Source organism: Geotrypetes seraphini, chromosome 3 (assembly GCF_902459505.1).
Source record: "Geotrypetes seraphini chromosome 3, aGeoSer1.1, whole genome shotgun sequence".
NCBI classification, from domain to species: domain Eukaryota; kingdom Metazoa; phylum Chordata; class Amphibia; order Gymnophiona; family Dermophiidae; genus Geotrypetes; species Geotrypetes seraphini.
In genome coordinates, this window is record NC_047086.1 from 138,622,845 (window position 1) to 138,648,238 (window position 25,394).

Consider the following 25,394-nt stretch of genomic DNA (forward strand, 5'->3'; position numbering starts at 1 on the left):
CCCACGATTCTTTGAACTCCGTCACCGTTTTCCTCTCCTCCACCTCTCTCGGGAGCACACTCCAGGCATCCACCACCCTCTCCATAAAGTAGAATTTCCTAACATTACTCTTGAATCTACCACCCCTCAACCTCAAATTAAGTCCTCTGTTTTTACCATTTTCCTTTCTCTGGGAAAGATTTTGTTCTACGTTAATACCTTTCAAGTATTTGAACGTCTGAATCATATCTCCCCTGTCCCTCCTTTCTTTTAGGGTATACATATTCATGGCTTCCAGTCTCTCCTCATACATCTTCTGGCGCAAACCTATCATTTTCGTCGCCCTCCTCTGGAATGCTTCAAGTCTTCTTACGTCCTTCGCCAGATTCAGTCTCCAAAACTGAATACAATACTCCAAGTGGGGCCTCACCAATGACCTATACAGGGGCATCAACACCTTCTTCCTTCTACTGGCTATGCTTCTCTTTATACAGCCCATCATCCTTTTGGCAGCAGCCACCGCCTTGTCACACTGTTTTTTCACCTATCCATGCATATCAGCCTCTCACCTCCCAGCATATACGGTTCCTTCCGATTATTAATCCCAAGATGCATTACTCTGCATTTCTTTGCATTGAATTTTAGTTGCCAGATATTAGACCATTCCTCTTAACTTTTGTAGATCCTTTTTCATATTTTCCAATCCCTCCTCGGTGTCTACTCTATTACAAATCTTGGTGTCATCAGCAAAAAAACAAACTTTTCCTTCTAACCCTTCAGCAATGTCACTCGGCGCCAGCACCGAACCCTGAGGGACTCCATTACTCACTTTTCCTTCCTCCGAGCGACTTCCATTAACCACCACCCTCTGGCATCTGTCCGACAGCCAGTTTCTAATCCAGTTCATCACTTTGGGTCCTAACTTCAGCCCTTCAAGTTTGTTCAAGAGCCTCCTATGAAATCTAAGTAAATTACATCTAAGCATATGTCCTCGATCCAGTTCTCTGGTCACTCAGTCAAAAAGTTCAATCAGGTTCATTTGGCATGATTTACCTTTTGTAAAGCCATGTTGCCTCGGATCCTGTAACCCACAGGTTTTGAACTCAAAGCCCGCAGTCCAAATCCAGCCCGCCTGGTCATTTTATGTAGCCTGCAATCCAATTCCCCCATTGTTACCTTGTGGTTGGCTCCCTCCTCCTTAAAGCCGTAATGTGCACGGAGCCGCGTCCCACACCTCATCCAGAAGCATTCCCTCTGATGTTGTGATATCAGAGAGAAGGCTTCTGGTTCAGGTGCAGGACGCACGAGGAGCCACTGCACGTGGTGCACACTACGGCTGGGAGGAGGAGGGAGCCTGTCACAAGGTAACACTTGGCTTCTTTCAGTTTTACTCGGTAGTCCTTTCTGCACTCCTCTTCTTGTTTTTTTTTTATATTTCAGGAACGTCGACTCTTATGCCTTTATTTTCTCCGCCACTAGTTTGGAGAATCATATCGGTTTCCTTTTTCTCTTGTTTTTATTCTTCTTTTGTTCTACCTTCAGGAGGTAGAATCTCCTGTATTTGTGTATCCCAATAACATACAACATGAAGTTAACACAGAATTATGAAAAACAAATTCATAAAAATCCTCCTTGGCCTTAGACCAGCAGCCAGGTGGAAAATAAAAAAGAATACAAGTCAAGATGGCATCGGGGATGAATGCACGGGAGGAGCTCTCTCAATGAGGCGAGTTGTAGTTAATGAGCTACAATTGGACTTTGTTAAGGAAAGATCTGTTCAAAAAGAGTTAGAATATATAGAGAATTATCAAAGGAAAAATAACTTGAGAATGTTGAATTTTCCTAAATCCCCAGTAATTTCAGCCATTGAGATGGTCTGTAGATATTTGTGTGAGGTGTTACTGATTTCAACTGAAAGTTTACCCCCAGTTTTAAGAACATAGTATCTTACTATTAAAACTAAACCCAAGAAGCTCCACTTCAACTAGTAATACTGGAATGCTGGGGGCGTGATGGATTTAACACATTTTTTGGAAACTTCTTTAGAAGTGATTGTTGAAGGGACAACTGTAGTGACTTTTGCTCTGGAGTTTGATAGAGATTTAATTCTTAGAACTTATTTCAGACATATAAATGACCAATTTTTGAGTTCATCAATATGTATTTTTCTTGATATATCGTAAGTGTTAAGAAGAAGAAAGGACTTCTTGGCTTATAGGCCTAGAATCCTTGCTCTAGGTGCCACTTTTATTTTGAAATTTCCAGCAAAATGCTGTGTTATTCTTGGTGGTAAAAATTTTCTTTTTTTTTTTTAGCCTAAACAATTGCTGGACTTTATTGTGGCTAAAGAAGATGGTAGAGTTATAATTGGACCTATAGTCTATCCAACAGAGTAGTGCGAACTGGCTGCCAGGTTTTGCTTCTCTGCCATCCCCATTAGTATGATATTTTCTTTGATGTCGTTTACTTTTTCTTTGGCTTCTAATTGATAGTGGACGAAATAATTAGTAGTTTGTTTTCTAGTGGTAGGAGGATTTGTATTTTCTTACCATGAATGGGTTACCTACTTTCTATGGCTCTGTATTCAAGTATTTGTCTATGCTTTGTTTTTCAGTGTAAAAATTTATAAACAACAAAAAATAATACAAGTCGAAGAATCTCTTAAATTCTCATCAGATAATCAACAGACTAAAATCCTCCAAATATTTTGTTTGTTTTCTCTACATAGAGAAATGATTCTAAACCCATGGGCAAGATATCCCCTATTATCGGATCAAGTGAAAATGTCAACCATGTCTCTGTTAAAAAGAGACACCCTAGTTGTTGTTCTAGCCAGTCTCTTATCAGTTGGGTCCGTGCAAATTGTTGCCTGCTGTCTCTATTTGGCTGTTCTACTCACGGCGTGCGATGTGGGGGTTTCTTGTCTTGTGGGGGGAGGCTTTTCTGCTGAGGGGGTCGGGAAGGTACTGAAGGGTGGGGTTGGGTACATTGCACTTGAAAATTCTTGAGGACTACCTATTTGCTGTATATTACTCCTTATGTGTTACACCTGTTCTGTGTTCTTGCGTTGTGGTTTTGGATTTTGGGGGTTTTTTTTGTCATCAATAAAAAATTATTTGAACTAAAGAAATATATAGAAACTTAAAATTTCTGTGTCAGTAAGATGTTATGTTTAGTTTAATGTTTCCACGCCATCAATACTATTTAGCCTACCTCCTTGTATAGTGATAGGACTTGAACTTGGTAGTTGCTGTCAAGCTAGTACTTCCCTAAAATAGTCTGATTTAAAACACAATTTCATTGTAACAGCATTTCTCACCTCTGCCCAGGAACAGATTGTCATTCTCTCCCCCCCTTCCCTCCCACACACACTTTCCCAGCAAGGTGGCACATTTATCCTGTCCCTCTGCAGGACTGGAAGTCTCATTCTGCTCCTCTTTTTTTCTTCTCCTCTCCTCTCTTAATGTCCAGGAAATCCATTGTTATATAGGATTTGTCTCCATAGCCATTAATGGTAATTCCTGTCATTGGCTGTTGACAGGCTAACATTGAAGAGCTTGGCAATTCATGATTAATCCAGCTTGATAAGGATTAATTAATGGGAATTGGTCCTATGATGCAAAGGCCAAGTAAGCTTAAGTATACAAAACCCATTCTCTGATAGGCCAATTAAAGGGGATTCTCAGCAGACCTGCCCTCTGACCACCTTCATAGGTGTGCAGGATTGTCACAGATCATCGTGACCTAAATGGCCTTCCTTCATGGTTCTTCTGTCCCATGATCTCACCTAGAATAAACAATCCCGCTCCATGTTGCAATGTTTCTCAGTATACCAGCTTGGATCAATAATGCTGACCAGCTTAATTCTCTTAGAAAAAAACACCACACAATTCAGGCCTGGTCTGGACAGCTAAGTAGCAAAGCCCAAGTTTAACCTAACTTCCCTATAGACCAGCGATGGTGAACCTATGGCACGCGTGCCAACTGTGGCACGCGAAGGCCTTGCAGCTGGCATGCACAGGGCCGCCATCAGGGCAGTACTACCAGGGGGTGCACAGGAGAGAGAGCTGAACGGGGACGATGGGGGACCCGCGGGGTATAATATAACTCGAGCCGCGAGGCTAGTCTTCTACTCCGACTGCCCAGCCGTTCACACAGCCGATCGGAAATCTTCCCCGATGTCAGCGCTGACGTCGGAGGGAGGGCTTAAGCAAAGCCCGCCCTCCGACGTCAGCGCTGACGTCGGGGAAGACTTCTGGTCGGCTATGTGTGCGCGGCGGGACAGGCAGGAAATAGAAGACAAGCCTACGCGGCTCGAGCTACATTTTGCTGAGAAAGTTGCTAAGATGGGCTGGGAGACAAACGGGGAACACAAAAGGGGGAGGGAGTGCGTTTTGGACACAAGGCATGAACTTGGGAGAAAGGAAGGGAGGGAAAGAGATGCTGAGGTGGGGGAGGGAATGGGTTTTTGGACACAGAAGGCATGAACTTGGGAGAGAGGAAGGGAGGGAAAGATGCTGAGGTGGGGGATGGAATGGGTTTTTGGACACAGAAAGCATGAACTTGGGAGAGAGGAAAGGAGGGAAAGAGATGCTAAGGTGGGGGAGGGAATGGGTTTTTGCACACAGAAGGCATGGACTTGGGAGAGAGGAAGGGAGGGAAAGAGATGCTGAGGTGGAGGAGGGAATGGGTTTTTGGACACAGAAGGCATGAACTTGGGAGAGAGGAAGGGAGGGAAAGAGATGCTGAGGTGGGGGATGGAATGGGTTTTTGGACACAGAAAGCATGAACTTGGGAGAGAGGAAAGGAGGGAAAGAGATGCTGAGGTGGGGGAGGGAATGGGTTTTTGGACACAGAAAGCATGAACTTGGGAGAGAGGAAAGGAGGGAAAGGGATGCTGAGGTGGGGGATGGAATGGGTTTTTGGCACAGAAGGCATGGACTTGGGAGAGAGGAAGGGAGGGAAAGAGATGCTGAGGTGGGGGAGGGAATGTGTTTTTGGCACAGAAGGCATGGACTTGGGAGAGAGGAAGGGAGGGAAAGAGATGCTGAGGTGGGGGAGGGAATGGGTTTTTGGACACAGAAAGCATGAACTTGGGAGAGAGGAAAGGAGGGAAAGAGATGCTGAGGTGGGGGATGGAATGGGTTTTTGGACACAGAAAGCATGAACTTGGGAGAGAGGAAGGGAGGGAAAGAGATGTTGAGGTGGGGGAGGGAATGGGTTTTTGGCACAGAAGGCATGGACTTGGGAGAGAGGAAGGGAGGGAAAGAGATGCTGAGGTGGGGGAGGGAATGGGTTTTTGGCACAGAAGGCATGGACTTGGGAGAGAGGAAGGGAGGGAAAGAGATGCTGAGGTGGGGGAGGGAATGGGTTTTTGGCACAGAAGGCATGGACTTGGGAGAGAGGAAGGGAGGGAAAGAGATACTGAGGTGGGGGAGGGAATGGGTTTTTGGACACAGAAAGCATGAACTTGGGAGAGGAAAGGAGGGAAAGGGATGCTGAGGTGGGGGATGGAATGGGTTTTTGGCACAGAAGGCATGGACTTGGGAGAGAGGAAGGGAGGGAAAGAGATGCTGAGGTGGGGGAGGGAATGGGTTTTTGGCACAGAAAGCATGGACTTGGGAGAGAGGAAGGGAGGGAAAGAGATGCTGAGGTGGGGGAGGGAATGGGTTTTTGGACACAGAAAGCATGAACTTGGGAGAGAGGAAAGGAGGGAAAGAGATGCTGAGGTGGGGGATGGAATGGGTTTTTGGACACAGAAAGCATGAACTTGGGAGAGAGGAAGGGAGGGAAAGAGATGTTGAGGTGGGGGATGGAATGGGTTTTTGGCACAGAAGGCATGGACTTGGGAGAGAGGAAGGGAGGGAAAGAGATGCTGAGGTGGGGGAGGGAATGGGTTTTTGGCACAGAAGGCATGGACTTGGGAGAGAGGAAGGGAGGGAAAGAGATGCTGAGGTGGGGGAGGGAATGGGTTTTTGGACACAGAAGGCATGGACTTGGGAGAGAGGAAGGGAGGGGAAGAGATGCTGAGGTGGGGGAGGGAATGTGTTTTTGGACACAAAAGGCAAGGACTTGGGAGAGAGGAAGGGAGGGAAAGAGATGGTTGTGTACACGGGGAATAGAAGAAAGGAGAATTTTTGGTCATAGGGAGGGAGTGAGGTACAGACAGTGGCATACCAAGGTGGGGGTGGGTGCGGTCTGCCCTGGTTTTGCGCCCCAAGAGGGTGCACAGCTGGCCACCCTCCAGTGTTCTCCCTAGGCTGGCAAACTACGTCTCTTTAGCCACCTGAGTGCCACCGCCGCCATTGGGAACAGGCCGGTGCCAAGTTCTCCCTGCTTTTCCCTGTGGGGCCGACCAACTCTCGCCACCCGCGTCAATTCTGATGTCGGAGAGGACGTTCTGGGCCAGCCAATCGCTGCCTGGCTGGCCCAGAATGTCCTCTCTGATGTTAGAATTGACGTCGAGTGGCGAGAGTTGGTCGGCCCCGTGGGGAAGAGAAGCAGGGCGAACTCGGCACCGGCCTGTTCCCGATAGCGGCAGTGGCAGCCTATTCCCCAGTGGCGGTGGCAGCATTTTCCCAATGGTGGTGGCATAGGGGAGGGCAAGGAGAAAGAAAGAAAGGGGGGGACTGGGAGCCAAAAAAAAAAAAAAAGAAATAGGGCTGGGTGAAACAAAGAAAAATAGGGCACGGAGAGAGAGAGAAAGACAGACATACAGAATGAAAGGGGGTATGGAGAGAGAGAAAAAGAAAGAAGGGGGCAGGGTGAAACAAAGAGAAAGTTTGGGGAGGGAATGAGGTCTGGAGGAGAGAAAGCATACAGGAGGCTGAAAAAAGGGAAGAAATATTGGATGCACAGTCAGAAGAATAAAGTGCAACCAGAGACTGATGAAATTACCAAAGGTAGGAAAATGATTTTATTTTCAATTTAGTGATCAAAATGTGTCCGTTTTGAGAATTTATATATGCTGTCTATATTTTGCACTATGGCCCCCTTTTACTAAACCGCAATAGCGTTTTTTAGCGCAGGGAGCCTATGAGCTTCAAGAGCAGCGTGGGGCATTCAGCGCAGGTCCCTGCGCTAAAAACCGCTATCGCGGTTTAGTAAAAAGGGAGGGGGAATATTTGTCTATTTTTGTATAGTTGTTACTGAGGTGACATTGCATAAAGTCACCTGCCTTGACCTCTTTGAAAACCCGCGGAATATAAATGATAATTAACATTTTCTCTGCGTACAGCGTGCTTTGTGTTTTTAAAATTTTATTGTTGGTAGATCATTTTGACTTGGCCACAAAGGTAAGGAGGAGGGAGGGGAGCTGCTGAAAGAGTCTACCTTGACGTGGTTGCAGGCTTATAAATCTTTTGGTCAAAGAGTGCGGCGACAGAGAAAAATATGTGTATATTCGGCCCATGAATGAAATCATTAAAACATTATAAATTGCCAATAAATTGAAATGAAAACCAAAGGATTGTGAATCAAATTGATTCTCTGACAATACAAAGATTCCAACCTTTAAAAATGATGTTACATAGTTCAGGCAACTTTATAAAGAGTTTTTAGATACTAAAATATTGTTATTAAGGTTTAATTGATGTGCTGGCACTTTGAGAAAATTCTTTGGTTTTGTGCGGCAGTTTGGGCACTCGGGCTCAAAAAGGTTAGCCATCACTGCTATAGACTATGAGCCCCAAATTACCCCAAGACTTAAAGTTAACATTTTATGGTGTGTGTACTACCACGCCGACCTATGAGGGGCATTCAATAATGTATCTACCTCAGATGGAAAGAAAAGAGTTTAAAAAAATAATAAAAAAATTTCAGTTTAGCTCCCCCGATAGCTTTATCTACTTTTCCTGCTATAACTTTATCCCCTTTAAAAATAATTCTGTTAGACCTTCAAACCAGATCATTACCGCTTCCTTGATATCTTCATCACTTGAAAACTGCTGTCCACAGAGAGATTTCTTCAAAACTTTGAACAGGTCAGGGAGAGCGGGTCAGGACTGTAGGTTGGATGGTTCAGCTGCTGAAGCCCACACTCTCAGATGGCAACCTTTGAGCCTATGATTGTTGTGACGTGCACCAGTGCATTGTCGTGAAGAAGCAGCATGCCTGCTGTGAGTTTTCCTTGTCTTTTCTCCTTGATTGACTCTCACAAAGCAATCATTGTGTTGGCGTAGCTATCCCCGGTTATGGCATGAACTCCTGAACCAAAAGTCCTTCAACATCCCAAAAGACAGCTGCTATGACCTTGCCTGCAGGTTTTTCTGTCTTGAATTTTTAGGAGGTGGGGATGACTTGTTCTTCCACTACATTGACTCCATTTTGGAATCAGGATCTCTATGATAGACCCAAGTCTCATCTCCAGTCACCAAACAATAAAAATAAAAAAAATCACTTGGTCTTCACAGAGCATCTCCAAGTTCTCCTTACAGCACTGGAGCCTCTTGGCCTTCTGAAATGGCGTCAGCATTCTTGGAACTCATCTTACACTTACTTTGGACATGTCTAACTTTTCATGAATTATTTTTATGTACCTACCAAGAGGCCCATTTCTTTAGCTATTCAGGAAACCTGCTTGCTCCAAAATTTACTTTGTAGGATGATGGGGTAGATTCAATATAAACTGCAGTAATGCATTCATGGATCTCCTTTGGCTTTTTTCCTCCTTTTGTGAGAAATTGTATCATTGAATGGTGCTCCAGATCCATCAGTTTCATATTTGATTTGCACAAGAACTCTCCTGACATCCTGTCTCTTGACATGTTAGACTCATACTGAGCTCCAACTATGCATGAGTAACCTTGAAGACATGTCACAACATGCACACACTTGTTTCAACACGCTTGCTACTTTGTTTCATATTCAGATAGATAAATTATTGAACGCTGCTCATAATACCACCTTAATGGGATGCGGACTTAACTCTGAGCAATCTACTAATATTCATTGAAGGGAAGAAGATTTAACATTACTATCTAATCTGCAGATAAATACACCTAAAAAGAAAGTTATAAAAATTTAGGAGCCCTGGTCATATTAACCTTTGTATTTTATATCCGACTCTGACCAGTGCACATTATGATTCTTTGTGTATACATACTGATTCTGTTTGAAGAATTTGTACTTAAAAAATATATATATAACTTTAAGATAACCTGTTCATAATGTTGTATTAGATCATTTATTTTTTGTAAACCGCTGTGAACTTCCATGAGGTATTGGCGGTATATAAATAAAGATTGTATTGTATACAAATGTATTTCTCTGTATATTGCAACATTCCATAGTATAACTTATGACTTACAATTCTGCTAAGGCTTGTTCTTTCAAGTTCAACTCATTATGATAATTGTGAATACAAAGAGTCTCTGTTGAAGTTGATCTATAGGGGAGAAAGCAAAAACTAAAGACAAGAACGTATTTATTTTTTGTAGGATGCACTCAAACTTGACCAAAGGATTTGGGATGATAGGACCAAAGGATTTTTTTCCTCTCCTGGACTTTGCCTTTATGCCAAATAACTCTTTATCACCCAGGTATAGCTCATTTATAATGAATTCAGATGCAAGAAAAACTGTTTGTATAGGGTTAGATTTACTAAAGTATGATACTATGTCTCTGAGTGCTAATCTAATCGTACATTATTGTATGTTTACTGCAGGTCTATTTTTATGCAGTGAGACTTATTTATTAGTACTTTACAGTAGTACACTTTGAAACAGCATGGGATAGATTTACTAAACTTGTTCACTGTTTTGGATAATTCAGTTACATGAGTAAGTGGAAAATGGAATTTGAAATACAGTAAATCGCGGACTCAGTAATTCGCAGTATTTTCCGACCGCCTCTTCATTGTACTAAAGTCATGGTTACACCAATCAGGAACTGCTTTGACACGCTATCTGGCGTATCAAAACAGCTCCTGATTGGTGTAACCATGACTTTAGTATAATGAGGAGGTGGTCAGAAAATGTGCCTGGCTTTGTAAGTACAATTTAAGCATCTATTGGTGCCCCAGCTGCCCTCTCCTGCCTTCGATCAGCTGAAAAACTGTATTCGCAGTTTTTCAAAATTCGCATTTTGGGGGAATACTGTACTGCCTTTCTATGGGACAATTGAATTGAAATGTGTCAGTTTTCAGAATTTATACTATACAGGAGGAAATGAAGGTGCGCTTTATGTGTGGTTAAAAATTTTAATTGTGCAATTAAAAATTTTTTAATCTATACATCCCTAATATTAAGTGTTAGAAAATTCTGCGTAAACCACTGTAACAAAGTATAGTGCTACTTTCTATTTCATCGCTATAGTGAGGCTTTAACAGCTCATTAATCCAGAATGAAGTATGATCCAGTACTTATATGCAATATGACCACTTTGTAAGTTTTTGAAATCAGTATTTATAAATTTTGCATAGAATAAAGATAGATGCCAAGAATGAAGCAAGTTATTTTTATGTACATATTTAATAAAAACAAATTCTGTTTAAAAGCCTACAGGATCAGTTGCGACAGTTGTATCCCAGGCTTAAAGTGCTGGCATTTGGAGCTAAACCTGAAACTACTCTACATACATATTTCCCTTCCTTCCTGTCAAGAGCTACACCAAACTGTCCTTCTGACATGAAAAAGGAGGTGAGAGATCCTTATACTTCAGAAGAAATATTTGTACCCGTTCACAACTGGAGTAGAAAGTGTTTCCCATTATATGAAGTATTTGAGGGGTCTTTTCAATGTATTTGTTCACAATATATGAAGTGTAACATTTAAAGAGACACATAGAAGGCCATTTAATAGGACATCTAAATCCAACTTTGGACATTTCCCGCAAGATGTCCAAAGTTGGAGGCAAAGAAATGTCCATTTTTTGAATGGGACGTCCAATTCCTCCCCCCCCCCCCCCCCCCGGAAAATTGCCTACTTGGACATCTTGTTGCCAGAATGTCTAGACTGCCAGGACATCTAAATTTATTCGCCATTTTTTACCACAATTGTTTTCTAAATCAGCAACATTTAGATGTGGGAGGGGCCATGATTGTAATAGACTGCCCATATAGACATGCCAACAGAGCAGTGGGGCACCTTAGAGGGCACTGCTGTGAATTTCACTTATCACCATATGCCCTTTATAATTATGCTGAGCTCTTCAAACTCCCTCAAAATCTACTCTACCCACCACCCCAGTAGCCCTTCCAAGTTTATCAAGCATTAGCTAAATAATAATAATAACTTTATTTTTGTATACCGCCATACCCCGAAGAGTTCTAGGCGGTTCACATTAGTTAGACAGAGATTACAAGTGGTTACATATCAAATTGAACAAGTGGTTACATATCAAATTGAACATAGCGTTGCAAACAGCAAGGAGAGAGTAGTTACAAGAGGTTACATATCAAAATGATCGTAGAGTTGCGAACAGCAAGGAGAGATGTAGGGGGGAGAGGAGGGGGACGGGGGAGGGGAGAAGATCAGACGGGGGGATATAAAAGGGGCATTAAGGGTCTTAGTTTCGAAATAGGTGAGTTTTGAGCAGTTTTCTAAAGTCGAGGTAGTTGTAGGCCTTGAGGACCATTTGGGCTAGCCAAGGGTTTATTTTGGCGGCTTGGAAGGCGTAGGTTTTGTCGAGGAATTTTTTTAAGTGGCATAGTTTTAGGGAGGGGAAGGCGAAGAGTTGAATTTTACGGGAGTTCTTGTAGTTGTGGTTGAGGGTGAAATGAGGGGTGATGTAGCTTGGGGATAAACCAAATATTGTTTTGTAGCAAAAACAGGCGAATTTGAACATGATTCTGGATTCTAGAGGGAGCCAGTGGAGTTTGTGGTAGAAAGGGGTGATATGGTCCCATTTTTTCAGGTCAAATAAGAGGCGGACTGCGGTGTTCTGGATCATCCTTAGTCTCCTGATGGTTTTCTTTGAGGAGCTCAAGTAGATGATGTTGCAGTAGTCCAGTATGCTGAGGATGGAGGATTGCACTAAGAGGCGGAATGAGGAGTCTTCGAAGTATTTTTTTATGGTGCGGAGTTTCCATAGTGTCGAGATACTTTTCCTGACTGTGATATCAGTGTGTTTCTCGAGGGATAGATGTTTGTCCAGTGTTACACCCAGTACTTTTAAAGTTTGTTCGAGGGGGAATGTGGATCCTTTTACTTGAATTGTGGTGTCTTTGATTTTGTCTTTGGGGGTTGCTAGGAAGAATTTTGTTTTGTCTGGGTTTAGTTTTAATCTATAGGATAGCATCCAGAGTTCTATCTGACTAAGTATGCTTGTGAGGGAGTTAAGGAGTTCTTGAGTGAAACTGGTTAGAGGGATGACTATGGTAATGTCGTCCGCGTAGATAAAGAATTTTAGCTTGAGGCTTTGCAGGAGGTTTCCTAGGGAGGTGAGGTAGATATTGAACAGGGTGGGGGACAGTGGGGAGCCCTGTGGCACCCCGCAGGAGTTATCCCAGGAGTAGGAGAGAGAATCGTTTTTAAGTACTCTGTAAGATCTGTTCTTTAGGAACCCGTTGAACCAGTTAAGGACCTGGCCGGAGATGCCAATGTAGGCAAGGCAGTCTAGGAGAATGTCGTGGTCGACTAGATCGAAAGCACTGCTCAGGTCCAGTTGTAAAATCAGGGCACTAGATCCCAGGCTAAAGAGTGTGTGTATGTGGTCAAGGAGGGAGGCTATGATGGTTTTGGTGCTGTGATTGGAGAGAAAGCCTGATTGGTTGTCATTTAGGATATTGAATTTTTCTAGGTATGTAGTAAGTTCGGCGTTTACCACCCCTTCTGCTATTTTGGTGAATAGCGGGATGCTTGCGATAGGTCTGTAGTTGGAAGGGGTGCTTGATGGTTCTTTCTTGTTTTTTATGATGGGAGTTATTGAAATGTGGCCTTGTTCTGCTGGGAAACTGCCCGTGGTTAGTAATAGATTTACCCATGCTAACATATTGGCTTTAAAATGGATTGGAGCAGTTTTCATAACGTTAGGGGGGGCAGGTATCCAGTCTACAGAAGGAATTGGAATATTTGTTAAAATATGTGTTGAAGGTTGGCCAGTTGATATTGTGAATTGATTCCAGCTTAGGTCTGTTCTGGATCCTGGGTCTGGTTTGGGCCTGTCTGAGTTTAGAAGGATTGGGAAGTCCCCGTGGGGGGTTGGCTGGGGCAGATATCGATGATCTTAATTTTAGTATCTTTGTGTTAAAGAAGTCTGCAAGGGTGTTAGCGGTTAAGGTGGATTCGTTAACGCAGGTGTCGGTGAGAGTTTCTAGGCTGTAGAGGTCGTTGACCAGTTTGAAAAGGGTGCTGCTGTTGTTTGTAACATTTCCAATTTTGTGGGCATAGAAATTTTTTCGTTTGTCCTTGATGAGGTTTTTGTAGTTTTTTAGTTTAAGTCTCCATGTAGCTCTGTGTTCTTGGGCGCCAGATTTAATCTATTGTCTTTCTGATTTTCTTAGGTCTCTTTTTGCCTGTAGTAACTCCGAATCAAACCATCCGTCCTGGATTGGAGATCTGATTCTGTGAGTTTTTAAGGGGGCAATTTCATCTAAGATATTTGTGCTGACTTTGATCCAAGAGGTCATGATTTGGTCCGTTGCTTCGTTTTGATTAGAGAGAGATTCGTAGAGGGGCCAGAATTCAGCCAGGTCGATTTTACCTCTAGTGGTATGAGTTTTGATGTTTTTTGATATTCTGTTTTTAGTGGCTTTTTGTTGGCATTGGATGGAGAATTGGCATAATTTGTGGTCGGACCATAGGGAGTCTGTCCAGATGTCGTGTTTCCAGTAAAATTTAGGGGCGGATGGTTCTTTGGCGGAGAATGTCACTAGGTCTAACTGATGGCCTCTTTGGTGGGTTGTGATGGGCAGGGGCTTGAAGTAGCCTAGTTGCGAGATTAGTAGCCAAAAGTCGGATATGTCTGGAAGGTCTGTTTGCTCTAGGTGAATGTTGATGTCTCCACATAGAAGGCTGTATGGACTAGCTAAGGAGGTGGAAAGTAGGAAGTCAGCGAAGTCCTCCTTGGCTAGGGTCCATTTTTTTGGAGGGATGTAACACAGCGTAATTGTTAGGGAGGAGGCTAAGGATTTTGAGGTTAGGGAGGCGGCTAGCATTTCTAGATTGGGGGAGGATTTGGTGTTGAGTGTGGTGCAATTTAGGTGGTCTTTGAAGATTATTGCTAATCCGCCTCCTCTTCCCCGGGTTCTGGCTAGGGACAAAATCTTGAAGCCTGGGGGAAGACAGTCTTTGATAATGATGTCTGTGTCTGATAGCAGCCAGGTTTCGGCGAGTAGAACGAAGTCGGGATTGGTTTCAGTGAGCCAATCTTTAATAAGAATGGATTTATTTCTCATCGATCTTATATTTAGGTAGAAACCTTGAAGGTTCTGGAAGTTGGTAGGGTCGATTGGAGAGTAGTGGGAGTAAGCTAGTTTTTTCAGTGATCTTTGTTTTTTTAAGCAAGGTTTGGTTGGTTTGTGGGATGGTGGGGGATTGGGGGGTGGGCTTATGTTTGGGAAGTTGTGTGGAGTGTGGGTGTGTGAAATTTGGATTTTATCGTGCGGTATGAGGAGTAGTGGACTGGGATGTGAGTGGAGTATATTGGGTCGGGTGTGCAGATCCTGATGGTGATGAGATAAAGTGTGAGCAGTGTGGCACATTGGTGAGGGTTTGGCCAGGCCATATTGGCACGCTTGATTTTATGGTTTTGGTTTGGTTTTGTTTTGGTTTTTTGTTTGTTTTTTAAATTGTATGGCTTGATTGGGTTGAAAGGAATTGCAAGGCTGAAGGAGGCAGGAGGAACAGCAGGGTTGTTACAGGCTGGGAAAGCTGTTACGTGCTGTTATATAATTGTTGAGGATTGGTACAAATGCTTAGGAATGTTGTAGGGATATAACAAACAGTTACATGCTGTTACATGATGAAGGCTGCAAGAATAAAGATGTTACATGCTGTTTTATGCTGTTAAATCGATTCTAGAGGTTGGTACAGAGGCTGTGAATGCTAAAAAAGAGTTACGAGTTGTAAAGAAGATGTGGCATGCTAGTGTACAATTGAAATACTTATCAGATGTGGCATGCTAGTGTACAATTGAAATACTTATCAGGTTGAAGTTCTTGGAGGAGTTCTTGGTGGAGGTCTATGGTTCTGTCTGTTGAGGGGCTGTGCTGTGTTGGAGCATGGTGCATTCACTTAAGGCACCTCGCTCAGGTGTTTCGCAAAGGCGCGTGCTAAGGCTCACGCGCCTTTGCCGAGCTCCTTAGCCGGCGCGCCGAACGGCTGTGCGCCGTTGAAGCGATTCTTGAAAAAATCCCGGACTCGGGGGAGGGGCGGAGCGGGGCTCACACGCGCGCCTCGTGCAGGCTGGGCTGGCAATGGCTCCCGATGGAGCGATTCTTGAAAAAATTCCGGACTCGGGGGAGGGGCAGAGCGGGGCTCACATGCGCGCCTCGTGCAGGCTGGGCTGGCAATGGCTCCCGATGGAGCGATTCTTGAAAAAATCCCGGACTCGGGGGAGGGGCGGAGCGGGGCTCACACGCGCGCCTCGTGCAGGCTGGGCTGGCAATCAAAGCATTCTGATAGAAGAGAATGGAATTAGATGCTTATCGATGAAAGCAGGGACATGTGTGTATGTATAGTTTTATAGGTCAAGAGGAGTATTTTGAAGGTGATGCGGTGGGTTATAAGTAGCCAATGAGCATCTCGAAGGAGGGTAGTGATGTGATAAACTTATTTATAAAGCAAAAAAATTCTAACAGCTGTGTTTTGTAGGATCTGGAGTTGACATTTCTTTTTGAGTTATAGTAGTCGATGTGCGAGAACTAGTGAATGAATGAGAATGTTTATAGGAGGGGGGTCAAGGAGCGAGGTAATCGAGCGTATGAGTTTTAATTTGAAGAAGCATTTCTGAACGACAGAGCTGATTTGTTCATGAAAAGTGAGATTATTATCCAAGATTATTCCCAGTAGTTTCACCTTCGAATCTATTTGAATCGGTATTGAATCAGTATTGTCTATATGAATAGGTAGAGATAAGTCTTGTCTGAGGTAGGGAATATTGTGCCTTTTAGTTTTGAGAAATTCAACGCAATCATATTCTGTTGAAGCCAAGTGCTGATTTTAGTAAGTTTAAGATTTATTTCTTCTTTGTATTTTGGGTTGATAGGATGGAGCAGTTGGATGTCATCTGCATAGGCAAATATAGTGAATCCAATGGTTTGGGCAAGTGTTAGTAGAGGGGCTAAGAAAACATTAAAAAGCAACGGGAAAAGGATAGAGTCTTATGGCTACAGATGGCACCCATATGGCAGTATAGTAGTGCTTTGGGCTCATACTTTCCACCATAAATGTTGTAGTTAGAGCGGCTTATGGTTCTGGCTCCTCCTCTCTATGGTTCAGTAGCCCACCCACCTGGTTACTTAAGACACCTGTGTAGATTTCTACTAGGCTTTGCAATACCAGGTGCTGCTGTTCTAACACAGATATGTACTGTTTTGTTCAGATATTTGGGGGGGATGGGAAAGGGATCACTGCAGGAATGTAGGGGGTCGTTACTTAATCCCTCCAGTGGTCATCAGGTCAGTTTGGGTTCCTTTTTAGCACTTAGATGCTTCTACAATAGATATAGGTCAGAATGTCTTAAGTTCTATCCAGGACATCTTAGAAACATGACGACAGATAAAGGCCGAATGGCCATCCAGTCTGCACATTCGCAGCATCACTATCTTCTCTTCTCCCTAAGAGATCCTTCATACTTGCTCCACACTATCTTAAATTCAGATACAGTCTTCGTCTCCACCATCTCTACCAGGAGACTGTTCATCTACCACCCTTTCTATAAAGAAGTATTTCTTTAGATATAATCTTTCACCTCTTAACTTCATCCTATGTCCTCTCCTTTTGGAGCTTTTCTTCCTTTGAAGAAGACTCACCTGTATTAAGACCACAGAAATATATATAAACATCTCTATCATATCCCCTCTCCCCTCTTTCTTCCAAAGTATACATATTAAGGTCCTTTTAAGTCTGTCCCCATACGATTTATGACAAAGACCACTAACCAGATTTGTAGCAACCCTCTGGACTGATTCCATCATGTTTATATCTCTTTGAAGGTATGGTCTCCAAAATTGTACACAGTATTCCAAATGGGGCCTCACCAGAGACTTATACAACAGCATTGTCACCTCCCGTTTGGGTTATTCCATGTCAAGTGGACCAATACTGAAAACCGCCCACACTCGATCCCCCCCCCCCTTTAAATCCAACCAAATTTTACAGGGATGTGGTCTAGGGTCTCAAATGAAACTCTGCAAAAAATTTTGGATCTATCTCGATTTGGTCAGCAGCTAGGGGTGGTTGAACAAAAGCAATTGATCCACTCCCATGCCTCATATGACCTAAAACGCCAACTTTGCTTAAGCACTGTGACAGAAGGAAACTACTTAGGAATCTGAAATTTTGCAGTTTGGTACAACACCTTGGGGCAAGTTTCTGTGTCAAATTAGAAATCTTTTGCAAGCTCGCTTCCATTTCTACAGGTCAGCAAAGTAGGCAAAAAAATTCACGAATGAAAATTTTTGGCAAAGTTTTGCTCCATACTGCTGCTGGTAGGTAAGTCAGCTGAGGGTACAAATTTATCAGCAGACATGTACCATGAGGTACTTCCAAGATTTTCAATATGAGCTTTTACAGTCAAGTGAAGCTGAAGATAATGACCATCCAAAAAATATGGCTTTATGCATTTATGCAAATTGTCACTGTTTTTCAGATTCAAATATCTCTAATGTATAGGGTTTTGGGGTTTGTTTGTTTTTAATATCATTTGAAAGAGCATGTTTTTTTGCTACAGAAGCTATCCTGTTTCATCTTGGACCCGATCTTTCTTTGATGGTTTAAAGATAAGCATTACTTGCTTGCGTAAACATGTTATGTTGAAGGGTCATTGGCACTTTATTGTGAATGTGCAGTGGAACTCTATTGATCTGAAAACTCATAACCAAGCTTTGCCAGCCACAAGTACTCGTCTCGTACTATGTTCAGCGTTTGACAAACTTACTGTGCACTTTTGCAAGTTGACAGTCAAAATATGCATTGGCTTGCACAAACTACTTACTGCATGCAAGCCCAGACGCATAATCATGTGATTCATAAGAATGTACGCATAGCTGTAGTAGTATCTCTCCCGCACCGCAGATGACCACCCGCACCCAGAAAAAAGATCGGGAATGCCCGCAGCACGGCGCGGCCAAAATGGCGCCGGTCACCTCCTCAGCAGCGATACAGCAAATAGCGCTGGAGGCGCTTACAGCACTGACATAGGCAGTAACGGTGGCAATGCAGCCTAGCATTAACAAACTCTCTGAACAGCTTTTAAAACTCGAAAATATGCTTATGGAAACCACCAGCAGGACCACAGCACTGGAGACCAGGGTTTCGAGCATGGAGGACATGCAGCAGGCCCATAACACCACATTGCAGGAATTACAAGCTCTGACCCAAAAACAAGTGGAACGACTGGATGATCTGGAAAATAGATCGCGGAGGTCTAATTTATGCTTTCTAGGTATTCCTGAAACAGTGTCTGGACCTAAACTACTGCAGGCATTGGAGGCCTGGCTGACAAGCACCTTTTCCCTGCATGAGGGTTTGGGGGCCTATCTGCGTGGAACGAGCACACCGGTTGGGAAGGGAACAGGCCTGAGAGGCGAGACCTCGCATGGTAATAGCCAAACTGTTGAATTACAACCACAAAGTAGAAATACTGCGCAAATATAAACAACTCCGTGAGACTTTAACGTTTGAGGAGTCTGAGGTGCGCATTTTTCAGGACTACTCTGTGGCCCTGACCGAGCGCAGGAAGCAGTTCTACCCAATTTGTTCCTCTCTGGCTGACAAAAAAGTACGCTTTCTGTTTTTGTACCCGGCCACTCTGCGTATATACCACCAGGGACAATGGCATGTTTTTGAGGCAGCCCTTTATGTGAACACCCAGGTGCTCCCCCAGTCGGACCTTACCTGACTGAGAAAGTGATGCGAGACTGCACCAACCATTTACTTTTTGTGGGACTTTGGTTTGGTGGCTGATGGACACCAGGAACCCCAGATTTTGGGGTACCGAGGTTCTCCACTACTCAGGCTACTAATTGATCTCATGAATCAAGTTTGTATATATTTACATGTTCTGTATTTATAGTTCAGGGAATGGTACATTGTGTATTAGAGGTTTTACCTTGGTTTTCTTACCCTAGGCTTCTATTCTGGACAAAGGATTATAACTGTGTGGGTGACTCGGGGCCTGGAGTGGCATAGTTTTGTGATCCTTCACACCTCTAGGACCTCCTCGGGGCGGACCTATAGCTGTGACCACAACCATGCAAAAAGGGGGTAGGCAGGGATGGGAGGGGGTGGGTGGGTTGGGGTCGAATGGGGGGGAGTCCTTTGCTACTGTGGATGTTACTGAATCTCTTTTGGTTACAGGAGAGTGTGGGTCTAACAACTGCTGTGAGCGTTATGTTAATTGAATTCTCTATTGTACTGATGGTGCTCAGGCAGGACCTGAGCGCCAAATGGCTGCCCTGTGTGAGGCTGGGAGCCCGGGGTAAATCCTTTCAACACATGGTACATTTTCTGAGTATGTTTGTCCTTCTCATACCCACTGGCTAATAATTTGAGAATAGTGTCCTGGAACGTTTCGGGCATTACTTCCCCTATTAAAAGAACTAAAATTTTAACACAATTCAAACGACATAAAGTTGACATAGCTTGTCTGCAAGAAACACGATTGACGGAGATAGAGCATCAGAAATTGAGGAGGTCATGGGTGGCCGCTGTATATGCGGCCTCCTCTACCCAAAAGTGTGCGGGGGTAGCGATATTAATTCATAAGACCCTACCATACACAGCAAGAGTGGTGGCCACTGATCCGCAGGGTAGATATGTATTATTACAGATAACGATAGGAACATACTCCTTTTATCTTATGAACGTGTATGCACCCAATACATACGATCATTCCTTTTTTGAGGGCATTACAGCACTGCTTCTTGAGCGAGTTACCGACCCGGTCTACGTTGCGGGGGATTTCAATCAGGTCCTAGACCCGTCCTTTGATCATTCTCAGCCAGGACCAAACACAAGTCTGTCCCGCACAAGAGGCCTGCCTTATCTTTGTGCCACTCTTGATTTAGTTGACCCCTGGAGACTCCTACATACCACGGAACGTGATTACACCCATTGTTCCAGGGCACACAACACACAATCTAGAATAGATTATATTCTCACTACGAGCAGGGCATTCTTTAATGTGGATGCAGCGGTCATAGGCCCGGCAGTCATCTCGGACCAAGCGATGATTTGGCTTGATGTGAATGTGGGCTTTGGCTTACGGGGACCCGTTCGCTGGAGCTTCCCTAGTTATTTATTCTCAGACGAACATTTTAAAACATATTTAACATCTAAGTGGGATGAATTCCTAGAATTTAATGGCCAGCATTGTAATAACCCGACGCTGTTTTAGAGCACTGCTAAGGTGGTGCTCAGAGGGGATTGTATAGCTTACGTAATAGCGCGCAACCGCCGATTGTCCCGGGGTATTCTACGGTTGGAAAAGGAACTAGCAACTGCTAAACGCCATTATACACAACATCCGTCACGTACTTCTAGGGAACACTTGATCTCGGTGGAAACGACCCTTAATTCCTATATCCATGAGCGTACGGTGAAAATGCTCTTGTATCAAAAATATCGCTATCATCGATATGGGAATTGCGCTGGGAAGTTACTGGCACGATTAACATCCCGGGTTCGGGGTCATAGTTATGTACTGGGATTGCGAGATGAAATGGGACGTCTCCAACACTCTACTGTCCATATTGCGCAGATTTTTCAATCTCACTTTCAAAAGATCTATGGGCACCAGGACTCGGGAGCTGATCCCCTTATCAGGGACTATTTAGCAGACTCCGGATTATTGCCACTTTCGGATTCTGATATGGAGTTTCTAAATGCAGCCATTACCCCTAAAGAGCTACAAAAAGCTCTCCAAAACCAACAAAATGTTTCTGCTCCAGGGCCGGATGGCTTCACAGCGGAATTCTATAAACTATTATCAGTGCAACTGGGTCCCTTTTTAAGAAACTACTATTCCCAGGTAATACAGGATGAACATTTTCCCATAGAAGCGAATGAGGCATTAATTACGCTGATATTAAAACCGGGAAAAGATAGCGCAGCTCCCGAGTCCTACCGCCCAATTTCTCTGTTAAATTTAAAATTCTTTCCAAAATATTAGCTGATAGACTAGCAACCCTGCTTCCAAACATTATCACATCAACACAGGTGGGCTTTGTAAAGGGCAGGCAAGCAGTACATAATGTTCGTAAAGCACTGTTATCGTTAGCTCACACACAATTTCACAACACTCCAATGATATTGCTTAGCTTGGATGCCGCGCAGGCATTTGATCAAGTCAATTGGACGTATCTTTTTGAGGTGTTGAATTATATAGGTATATCTGGTTGGTACGCCACAGCGTTACGCACGTTATACTCGGCACCGAAGGCGAGACTACTCATTAATGAAACTATTAGAGACCCAATTCTTATTGAAAGAGGTTCCCGACAGGGATGTCCCCTGTCTCCCCTTTTATTTTTGTTGTACTTAGAACCATTTGTTCGTACTGTATCCCTAGACCCTGACATCGTAGGTGTGGACCTTGGGGACCACCCTCTAAAAGTGTTGGCCTTTGCGGACGACCTACTATTTATGCTCACTGACCCTCCTCATTCCATTACACATCTTTTACAAGCGCTTAACGAATTTAAATTCTATTCGGGCTTTACGTTAAACTATCAGAAATCCATTGCGTTAGCTAGTCCGGTGACATTACAACAGACATGGAGAGGACCCTTTCCCTTTACATGGGCAACGACCGCGATTCGTTATTTGGGTATTTGGATTCCTAGAGAACTTAAGACCCTGTACGACAGCAACATTACCTCACTGCTTCACGACACCTTACAGAACTTGCAGAACTGGTCCACTTTCCCCCTTTCAGTGGCGGGATGGGTAGCTCTTCAATATGGTGTTATTCCCCAAGTGGTTATATCGCTTTCAGGTCTTACCTCTGCTTTTATCTTACATTCATAATACACGTTTAACCAAAGGCCTGCAGAGCTTTCTCTGGGGAGGGAAGCAACCTCGTATGCAATTTTTGAGGATGTGTTTGCCCAGGGCTATGGTTTATTAAATGTACGTTGGTATGCAATGGCTTGCCAGATGAGACATATTAACGACTGGTATAGGGGGACTTCTGACTTCACGGCTACGCCACTGGAGTTATCACTGCTGGCTCCGTTTCATGTAAGCTATTTTTTTGCATGTGGCGGATCCGTGGATACGTCCTTTGGTGTCCCACTACCCGATATTTGCGCTGGCCTGGCGCACCTGGAAGTGGGTTTGTAAAACAGCTAAGTTGTCCTCTGGGGTTTCTTTATACTTGCCCATCCAGGGCAATAGAGCCTTTCAGCCGGGATTACAAAACACCGCCTTCCAGAGGTGGAGTGTGCAGGGACTTCAATACCTTTTCCACCTGTTCTTGGAGGAGGGGAGAATGGCAACTTTTGCAGAATTACGCCAGACGTTTGATTTACTACCCAACGACTTTTTTGCCTATTACCAGATCCGACATTATGTTCAGTCTTTACCAGGGGATCATCTTACTGAGGACACTCGGGATGCCATCTCAGAACTCTTTAGTTTATCTGCACAACAGAGGATTCCTCTTCGTTTTCACATTGTGGGGATCCGGGATTGCCAAACTGGCCCCAATTTGAACATTTTGGCCACAGCATGGACAGAGGACTTGCACTGCACATTGATAGCTCAGCAGCTACAGCGAGTACTGAAGCATATTCAAAAGGTGTCTCCTAATATTACTCACTGGGAAATGCAACTGAAAATTGTTCTGCGACTCTATATTTCGCCGGAACGAGCAGCCCGGATGGGGATCACCGCGTCCCATTCTTGCCCGAAATGCAACCAGACTCATGCCTCTTTGGGCCACATGCTTTGGACCTGCCCTAAAATTCTGCAGTTTTGGAGACATCTGGGGCAATATATTACAACGCTTTGGGGGAGGTGTTGGCTCCCACAACCGAGAGCATTATTTGGATATTACAGTTTAGCCACGCCTAAGCCCAAAGGACTGTCAGCTTTCGTAACCAGAGTGATCTTGATGGGGAAGAAAGCCATACTTACTAACTGGCTGTCCCGTGAGCCCCCGACTTATGCACAATGGAGATCGCTGATGATAATTCATGCCACGCTGGAAAGGCGACTGGTAGGAGACTTAGATCGTGGACCGGGTCGTAGCTTTTCTCAGACTTGGGAATGTTTCTGGCAGGATCTCACTCCACATGCTCGCAGTAGACTCTTGAATCTTTAAGTTCATCTCAGACTCTCAGATTTACTTCTAGCACTGGACTCTTGGGGTGGGGGGGATGGGGAAGGGGGAGGGGGATGTGATTGCTCTGTTGTTTATTGGGTGATTCTGCTTATTGTATTTGCTTGTTTATAGTTGAAACAATAAAAAATATTTGAACATACAAAGGCTTGGAAGTGTTCCCTGAGCTGGTACAGTCAGATATGCACAGATCCAATTAGGGCTCCAATTGCCATGGTCTTAGCCTTTCTTCAGGAATGTCTCAGTAAAGGCCTTGCAGTAGGATCACTCAAGGTACAGACAGCAACTCTTTCCTGCTTTAGAGGACAGACTGAAAAGTGAACCTTGGCTTCTCATCCAGATGTGTCCAGAATTTTAAAGGGAGTATTTCATTTTTGCTCCCCCGTGCACCATCCCTTCTGTGGGTACTAACTTAATTCCATGAGCAAGGCCTCTTGCAAGGGCTCATATGGAGCCTAACAGTCAAGACTATGTTTTTAGTGGCCATAACTTCGGCCAGAAGGGTATCAGAATTGTATGCTCTGTCCTGCAGGGACCATTCCACAAGATTAGGAGACCGGTGTCTCGCTTTAAACTTTACCTTCCTTCTTACCAAAGGTAGTTTACAGTTTTCATGTAAACCCAGGAGATGCATCTCCCAGCCTTTTTGCCCTCTGGGACAAAGAAGGAAGACAAAATCCTGAAATGCCTGGATATCCAAAGAGTAGTTCTTGTGATTTAGAGATGACAAATGAGTTTTGCCTGTTGGATCATCTCTTTGTGCTCCTGGGTGCAGAGCGACACAGACAGTCAGCATCATAGCCAACCATTTCAAAATGATTCGTCTGGCAATTTCTTTGGCTTATATCGTGAATGGAGAACAGTCTGTTGTGTGAGTAAAAGCACACTCCACCAGAGGAGTGGTGCCATCTTGGGCAGTCATGCCTGAAGAAATTTGTAGGGCAGCTATGTGTTCTTGCCGTCAAGTTTTACAGAATGAATGTAGCAGAGTTTGGTTTTGTGGTGCTAGCAGCAGGCTCAGTTATCTCTCCCTAGGCACTGGGGACTGCTTTGGTACATCCTTTTGGTCAAGACTGATACAGTATTCCTGTTCCAGTAGAGTGAAAGATTAGGTTCTTACCTTGCTAATCTTTTTTCTTTTAAACAGGAATATCAGTCTTGATGCCCATCCTTTCAGTTTGTTTGTTTGTTAGCCTGCTTTGTGTCTCAGACATGTCTGAAAGGTCAGGTGACTTGTTTACTTCCACTGTACCTTAGGGTCAGGAAGGAAAAGAAATTTTATTACAGTAGTGTCAGATTTGCAAATTGGATAACTTTTGAATTGCTGATACAAGTTGCAAGCAGGTTTCATTTCAGTTTGATAGGTGTTGCAAAATGTTATAATTAAATCTGGTTTTTGTTGAGCAGAACAGACTTCTGTTATTTTAGGGAGAACCTCCATGTCCCCTCTGTAAATACTCTAGGGCTGACTGTTTTGATACAGACTGAAGAAATCCAGTACAGCACAGAGTGAGGGGAGGAGCAGAAGAATTTGTAAATTAGGCTCTCTACAGACTCATAGGCACAGATTCACTAAAGTCAGCAATCATCTCTAAACTTGTTTTCACAGGTTTAGCAATGATCGCTACTAACCGACCCAATTCACAAAAGGGCCCACTACGTGTTTTCCCCCTTGATTGCCCATTTTCCGATCTGGCCATGCAAATTAGTAAAACCCCATGAAAAATAGCCAAGCAATTGATTCACTTACATTTGCTTGGCTATTTTGCATTGGGTTTTATGATCCTAAAACCTAACTGCTGTAGACCTGTCTGTAACAGTGTTACCAACAGATAATGGCACTGATATTTTGCATGTACTACACACGCAAAATATCTGCCCCATAAATAAAACAAAAAAAATCCCCCACCACCAACGGCCCTCCTCGGTGACCCACCAACAATCGCGCACCCCCCCCCTACCTCCCTTGA

General features: G+C 43.9%; 1 protein-coding gene across 3 annotated transcripts in view; it reads left to right on the top strand.

The window, feature by feature from the left end:
• The window catches only part of TMEM214 (transmembrane protein 214), a 268,669-nt gene that overhangs the window by 124,655 nt on the left and 118,620 nt on the right, over positions 1-25,394 (top strand). For all 3 annotated transcript variants that reach the window (XM_033938430.1, XM_033938429.1, XM_033938428.1), the window contains exons 8-9: positions 9,417-9,518; positions 10,475-10,616. In XM_033938430.1, the coding sequence (XP_033794321.1) occupies positions 9,417-9,518; positions 10,475-10,616 (244 nt within the window). The remainder of the gene's footprint in view (positions 1-9,416; positions 9,519-10,474; positions 10,617-25,394) is intronic.